The 8,083-nt window shown below is 35.9% G+C and overlaps 1 protein-coding gene across 1 annotated transcript; it reads right to left on the bottom strand.

Moving 5' to 3' along the window:
- Nucleotides 1–872: 872 nt before the first annotated feature.
- On the bottom strand, nt 873–5,504 carry LOC127870255 (zinc finger CCHC domain-containing protein 24-like). Its single transcript, XM_052412892.1, has 4 exons — nt 5,080–5,504; nt 3,711–3,857; nt 2,691–2,855; nt 873–1,592 (listed from the first exon to the last, which is right to left on the bottom strand). The coding sequence occupies exons 1-4, from the start codon at nt 5,317–5,319 to the stop codon at nt 1,479–1,481; spliced, it is 666 nt and encodes a 221-aa protein (XP_052268852.1). The 5' UTR covers nt 5,320–5,504; the 3' UTR covers nt 873–1,478.
- Between the last annotated feature and the right edge of the window lie 2,579 nt (nt 5,505–8,083).

Raw genomic sequence — 8,083 nt, 5'->3', positions numbered from 1 at the left:
AAGTTCAGTGTCATGTTGAATTAAATGGCATATACTAGATTCCATTAATTTTCAAATTTCATTCAAAGCTGCTTAATTCTCAATAATTGAATTCTCTTCAGGAAAATAATGATATCATCATGGAGTATCACACTAAAGTAATAAAGCACTTTGTGGTGATTTATAGATCCATCAGGATCAACACAATTTGCAATTCGGAAACACCTTTCTGTTTGACCCAGCAAAGTTCTCTCATGCTATTACCAGTACATGGCAATATGGCAATCCATTAAATATTTGCAGAAAGTCAAATAATGTTATTTTGAGTTCCGAGACATAACTTATTATTTAACCATGTTTATTTAAGAAGGTCAATAAAACCATTTAAGATGACTATCAAATTGCGGTAAATTATCTAAGAAGAATTACACCATGGCTTAATAATAGTTACTGGGACTTCAACACATACTGCAATACTAAATACCAAGGGCCAAATGTGCCTGCTTGTTACACATCAGACAAGTATGTAAATAAAGCATTGAGATTCCATCATACACTCTGCTTGAGGCAAAAGCTTTGTGTGGGATGCTGGAGTTACCTTCTGGCAAGAGCAACAGATGCTGGCTGATAAGCACAGCCAGATGCATATCAGTGAGCAGCAATAGTGCTATACTGAGGTTAACTGCTGCATTCATGCCATTGGTAGCTGTTTTAACCCTTTGCATGCTGGGAAATTTGTCGTCTGCTAAAATGTCGTCTGCAGAATTTCTAAAATTAGCATTTTCTTCTTTTTTTTCCAAAGAATACTTTCAGAATAGCAAACAGTTTGGATCCAGATGAGACGCCACGTTCTGTGGCGTCTCATCTGGATCCAAACTGTTTGCAAAGGCCTTCACAACTCGGTTCCCGCACTGTAAGGGTTAAAACGGATGCTAAGCTATCTTATCTAACCAATGTATTCTTAATATTATTTATTCTTCATACCCATTCCTGCTTCCATGTACATTTTCTTACATTATGCAGCAGCACCTCAATAATTTAACTTGATCAAAATGTCTAATTCTTTAAACATAATGAGTACCAGCCTGCAGACAATGCTTATATGTCACAGCTTCTTCGAAATGTACCAAGACTGTTGTGAGTCACCTTTTGTTCGAAAAATCCTTCTCTCCATTCATATCCCCACAAAAAAATAACAAATACTCATAACTGCTGGCCACCGATCCTTGCTTGGTTATCCCTTTCCCGCTCAGAAGAAAAAAATGAAAATTGCTTTATGCAACCAGAATAAAACCAGAACATCCTGCTAGTAACTCTCAAGCTGTTCAAGTTGTATGCTGTTTGCAACTCGTCAGTATCATAGAGTTGGAAATGAAGCAATTAAAATTTGAATCTATTAAAAAAGGTCTTAAATTCAATTTGATTTTCTAAAGGACCACAAATGCGTAAAAATGTGTATCAGAGCGGGAAAGGGTTATTGTATGGTGCGTGGTGTGACTCTAGTCCATCCTCCTACAGTAATAGCCCAGCATCTTGCACTTTCCACATAGGTGTTGGGGATGGACTTTGCTCTGATCGCTCACATCTAGGCCATCTGGCTTCTCCAGTGGACGCTGCAGATGCAGGTTCAATATACATTTTATCTTTAATCTTGGATGACAATGACAAACAAGAAACCGTCAGAGACGGGTGATGCTCCCCAAAGTTTTTTTTTGTCACAATATTGCACTATATATTCAGATAAAAGGAAACGTCTTGAGGGCACAGTAGTTAGGGGGGACAATAATTTTTTATAGAAAATTTCAAAGGGCCATAACTCTGTGAAAAATCATCCGACCAGAACCCGTTGATAATATGCACATCTCCTCTTGGTAGTGAAGCTTCCCATAAAGTTTCATTGAATTCCGGTCATTAGTTGCTGAGAAATAGCCCGGACAAGAATTGCACTATATGTACAGTTAATGGAAAATTTCAAAGGGCCATAACTCTGTGAAAAATCATCCGACCAGAACCCGCTGATTATATGCACATCTCCTCTTGGTAGTGAATCTTCCCATAAAGTTTCATTGAATTCTGGTCATTAGTTGCTGAGAAATAGCCCGAACAAGAATTGCACTATATTTACAGTTAAAGGAAAATTTCAAAGGGCCATAACTCTGTAAAAACTCATCCGACCAGAACCCGCTGATAATATGCACATCTCCTCTTGGTAGTGAAGCTTTCCATAGAGTTTCATTGAATTCCTGTCATTAGTTGCTGAGAAATAGCCCGGACAAAAATTGTGCACGGATGGACGCACACACACACACGCACACACACACGCACGGACAGACGAAGCGGCGACTATATGCTCCCCCCAAAATAAATTTTGGGGGAGCATAAAAATCAAAGTTAAATGATAAAACAAAATATGGATAAAGCTCACAAATATCAATAATAGTTCTTTTGACTCCCAACCACAGACTCTTATGGACTTTTTACATAAAGACATTATATTTTTCAAGGAAATATCTTTCCTTCTTTTAATGACTTTGAAAATTCTTAAAACTTTCAAAAACACCTTTCATGTCACATAAAATGACAACTCAGTTTTTCTAAATGTATATGTAAAATAATAAATAATAGAAAAAAGCATGGCTAAAAACAATTATTTTAATTCTTGTTGCTTTACATGCATATACTCAATATTAAATGCCATGGCCACCACTTACCTGTTTATGAGGATAGACATTGATGTGGCACTTAATGCATTCTTGGCCCATGTTTGCCCAACTGTTGCCTGACATCCATTTCCGTTTACATTTTGGACATTTGTACTCCCCGAAACAGCGCTTCTTGCCTTGGTATGGAGTCAGGCCTTCACCTTTAGGGCGGGCCTGAAACAACCACAAATATTGTATATGTATGAGGTCAAGTTAACATCGACCGATCTATGAAATCATCCTATTTGGGATTCAACAAACCTCAAACCATTTTTATTTCATGTTCAAATTTGGAAAATCCCATTACATTGCATGTATAACTACCTGTGGAAAATCTATAAACCATTTATATTGCATGTATTCTCAAGACCAAACCAATAAAATATTAATAAAGTATATACAAAATAAGCCATACAGATTTTAATTTTATTATTGCATGCATAAAATCAGGGGACCAAACAGATATATACAATTAATATTGCATGAATATAACAAATTTTAACAATGTGGTAAGTCTGAGATTAACCATTAATATTGAGTGTACACAAATGTCACCTATCAGACACAAAATCATCAAAATGCTATATAACCATTGATATTACAGGCATACAATTGCCAATTAAACATACAATAATAATATTGCTTGGAAACAGGTGGCCAATTAGAGTTTCAACATTGAAATTGTGTATTTTTTATATATTGACTACACGGTCAAGTAGACAGCATTTCAATATCGCACTCAGGAATAACCAATTCATAGTGCTAGTAAACCTTATTGATTATCTTGACCCAAGATTATCTTACATTTAAAACTTTAGTGCATGTGGTAGATCTGACAAATAATAATTTTACATGTACATGTATTTTACACAAAAATATGTTATGTGTGGCCAGTTAAACATGAACAATTAGTTTTCATGATAAATTAATCCCCCAAAAAAACATTTATCTAACAGATATGAACTAATTTTTTTGTATACATGTACATACACACAAACATAAAAATTGACAAAATTTACTTTCTATTACCTGTGGGCAATCCTTGATATAATGACCTTTGGTGAAGCAAAGATGACACAAGTATGTGGAGGGTGGTCTTTTGCTGGGTTTGGGCACTGACAGACATAGGTCACTGAACTGGTCTGTAAGGTCAGACATGGGGGTCTGGTACGGGTTCTGAAACACAGATGTTAGTCATGGTTACCTTTACAATCAAGGCTTATAGAAGGCATAGCCTGACATTGTTTTATCTCTTATATACATCTGTAGGCAGATACTTCAGATTCAGCCCTCAATATAACAAATAATTCAAGCCAAAACAAGCACAAATTTAGCCTCACGAAATTTACATATTTCAATATGACCCTACCGCACCAAAAGCTCCAGCCCCCCCCCCCTCCACCTGATTTTACACAAATATGTAACCTTGTGTTAACAGAATCATTCACATAAACAAGTCTCCTAAATGGTGAAATCATCAGTAAACCTGGATTGGATATTTCCCAAGCCCTGTTGTGTATGACTTGATTACAGTGAAAGCCTTTACCTAGGCTTGATGTAGCACTGGAAACATGATATGAAACACATGTTCTTGAAAGATGCAAGCCTATGGCTTATTAGTATGGTGCTTATCAGCTCATATGCAAACACAAAATGGTATGTCTTGACAGACATAAATAACACAAATATATAAATGTTATTTACATAAAGAAAAATACATAGTCATATATTTTAAACTACAAATAGTTGCCAAAAAAACATCAGTAACATTGACCTTCATTCATTCAGTTTAATTAGTTGCTGTAGATTGGAGAAGGGGCTGAGTCACCATGTTACAGTTAAAATACTGTTCACATTATGTATTTAACCAACCCAATTAAGACGAAAACAGGTTGAACACACAATTGTGAGCTTTTGATTCTATTTTAGAATAGATGTGCACCAAAAAAATCCATGCATTTTATATTTATATGCATTTGTTCATAGGCCAAAAATATGTACCTGGTGTATGCATTTTCTATATTGTTTAGTGTTTTCGTTGTGTTTGGCAATATTTCCCAAAAAATAACTCAAGCTTAGAAAACAAGTCATGTAACAAGTGCAAACGGAACTATTAAATTGTATATTTTCTGCACTTCACTTTAATTAGGCCTATTAGCCTTACTAAGATTGTTGACTTACACATAAACAAAACTATGGCTGCTTTTGTCCAAAGAATACATACCTAAAGTCAAACATATAGTTTTATGATATTACGTCTTAAGTGAAAACAACGGTTTAAAAATCGTAATAATAATCCCTTTTTGTTCATCGACATTCAATATTGAACATTAGCACTATCCGCTTAAGAGAGTAGCCTGGATTAAACGTGATGTCAAAGGCGGTTGCGCCAACCTACCGCTGTCATTGTGCCCAGACTGTAGCCCAGTGTGCTGGTGGTCCAAGGGTCGGGCTGGCGCGGGTACTTGAACAATGAGGTCATGCCCGCGGATGTCAGCTGTGGATTCAGGCTTATGGTGGACGTCCAAGGGTCATTCACGCTGCTAGCGTACATGGACGTACTCGGCCCCTGTCCATCCGTCATGAAGAACCAGTTTCCATTTTGATATAAGCCACTGTTATCCAACGCGAGGGCCATTATTCCGTTAATTTCCGTTTAATCCCAGCACATCACCTACTCACAACACAACCCGTCCGGTACTGAACACTCTTCGCCTGCTAGAACTACCTACCAAATTTCGACGATGCCAATCAAAGAGAGCGCCGCCTCTCTGATGTTGCTGAGAGATTAGATCTGCCATTCGGAGCAGCAGTGATGTATCTCTGCAATAATTAGACTAACTTAGTTCAAGTTGGAAAGCTCGGTATTCCTTTTTATTCATATTAGTTAGTACGACAGCTCACATGTGTCTTAATTGTATAAAATATCGTGCAGTGTTTTGTTTTTAATTCGTCACAAAAACACGAAAATCAACGCATATTATTTTTTTCTATTTTCAAAGAACTGAATCAAAAAAAAAGAAACAAAAAAGATTTCTTTAGAAGTCTGTATGTTACAGTAAATCTGTGAAACTGGGAATTTCAAGAAAATTCCTAATCGATTCAGGATTTTCTTGAAATGACTGTTTCACTTAGGGACTTCACAAAATGCCTGATTTCTTCAGGAACCTCATGAAATGACTGAAAAATGCCTTCCGTTATTTCATGAAATTCCTGAAACGATTTCAGCTTTTTTCTCAATTGTAAAATAAATGCGACTGAAATTACCACATTTTTTTATTCAAAAATCTTTGTAAACCTGCACCAATATGAACTCTAACAAGATATTTCACACTGTTTTCATACTTCACATATTGAGACAAAATAATTTCTCACATAAATCAATCTCATATCTCTACTCAACACGTAAAATTGTACATATTTGATAGTTCCCATTATAGTAGATCAATCTCATTTTATTTCTCAATTTCGAAATGGACACATGTCAGTAAAACAAAAATAGAGCACTTGTTTGCTACATATTTTGTATCGTCTAGGAATTATTAAAACTTGTATGTGTTTAAGTACACTTTTTTGAAATACCACATGTCAATCACTTGGCACATTTATTTATTTTTACACGTCAGGCTGTTATGGCATCTTCTATTTCAAAAGATGGACATTTTAAGAACTTAGAATTCCTGTACATGGATGGATGAAGTGTACCCTGACAATTGACTTATGGTAAATTGCTGTCAATAAAGGTGATGTCATTTTGATGTTTCTTGGTTGATAATTTGAAGCAATTTTCATTAACATAAGAACTCATATTATGAGCCTGAAAGATTACTTTCATAAACTAGTTATGAAATTGTATTGCAAGCAAGTGAACGCATGCAACCCTACAAATTATAATAACTTTCTAAATTGGTTAAACAAAATGTCTACCGTATTCACACTTAACACATTTTAATAGCCCAGAAAGTCAATTTGAATTGTTATCAAGTCACATATACAGACTAAACAATATGACCCGCCTCCTGCGAAAATGGGTCATATGCCATATGCGGCCAGATTAGCTCCGCGCATTCTGGTAAGGAGCTACCCTGTCCGTCAAGGAGACCACGAAACCTTGCGTGACTTTATAGCGCATCGGGCATACAGCCCATTTTCGAATGACGCGGCTCATAATTAAGTTAATTATTATAAGATCATATAAAAACTTCAAAAAACAAAACAAAAAACAAACTTATCAATATGTGTTTACAATGGTATCGTTTTAACTTCTAACTACACTATTAAACAGAAAGCAATATAATTATGTAATCATGAAAATCAAACAAGGACATTTCACACATTTCCTGAAACCTCATTAAGGCCTCTAGTAAAACTGTGTAAATTTTTGTCCCCATTTTCAACGATTTCGCGAAATTTCTAAGAAAAATAGGCATTTTGTGAAGTCCCAAAGTGAAACAGTCATTTCACGAAAATCCTTAATCGTTTTGGGATGTCGTGAAATTCCTAGTTTCACAAATTGTAACATATAAAAGGAGCTTCTTTGATCTGACCTACAAAATACACAAAGTCGGGTAGTTTTCGTGCATCGCACATGAAGACAATAGTACAGAATGTCTAAGTCATTGGAACGATACAATTTACTCTCGCGAACGACTTATTAAGTTGTGTGAACGAGCTACACATGTTTAAAACTCGGCATCATAGAGGACAGGAATTGTAAGTAAATGTGTCGTATAGGAAAACATTGACCGGTCTTCAACTGAAAGGGGTGACAATATAACGAACACTCGATTTACTTTAATTGTAATAGGTCGTAATTATAGATGACTTATTAGTGCAAACGATCGTTTAAGTCGTTATGTTTCAGACTGCGAATGTGTGTACAAGTTCTAATTAATTGGGTTTATCATTTTGATAGCCATATATCATGTCAACTGCCCGCGGCAATGTTATTCTACTGCGGCCTGGTTCATGCCAAGGATTAGGGGTTACGAGAGAGATGCGTGCTTTCAATATTTAGAAAATGAACTTTGAATTTATCCATTGAATGGCCATTCCTGCATTGTGGTTGGTCAAACTGTTCCTAGAAATAATAATCATATGCAAGTGCACAATTTGCCCCCTTTTCAGAGCGCAGTTGGTTTATAGGTTTTCGTCAGTAAAGTACGATTTTTGTTTATCTATGTTTCACAACGCTTTGGGCACAGATGGCATTGTTCAGTAAGTTACTTTTTGGCTTCTTTGCCTACGTTCGGAGAAATTATTGGTGTTCAAATAATTAAGTTCTGGTAAACACGCTGGGCATGCGGATACTTTGATAACAGATGGCACTTCGATACCAGATAATAACAAAAGCCACGCGCGAGAGGTAAGTTCATCAGTTATTTTGAAAGTTATATAATAAA

Source organism: Dreissena polymorpha, chromosome 2 (genome assembly GCF_020536995.1).
Source record: "Dreissena polymorpha isolate Duluth1 chromosome 2, UMN_Dpol_1.0, whole genome shotgun sequence".
Classification (NCBI taxonomy): Eukaryota; Metazoa; Mollusca; class Bivalvia; order Myida; family Dreissenidae; genus Dreissena; species Dreissena polymorpha.
Note: the sequence above shows the minus strand (reverse complement) of the source record. Positions and strands in the feature narration are given on the sequence as shown.

Bases quoted from the DNA above. Each gene is read 5' to 3' on its own strand.
- LOC127870255 (XM_052412892.1), bottom strand. From the start codon at position 5,319: ATGGCCCTCGCGTTGGATAACAGTGGCTTATATCAAAATGGAAACTGG. The intron at 2,856-3,710 runs GTAATAGAAAGT...TGGTTGTTTCAG, and splicing joins ATATCAAGGATTGCCCACAG to GCCCGCCCTAAAGGTGAAGG. The intron at 1,593-2,690 runs GTAAGTGGTGGC...CTGCATCTGCAG, and splicing joins ATGTCTATCCTCATAAACAG to CGTCCACTGGAGAAGCCAGA.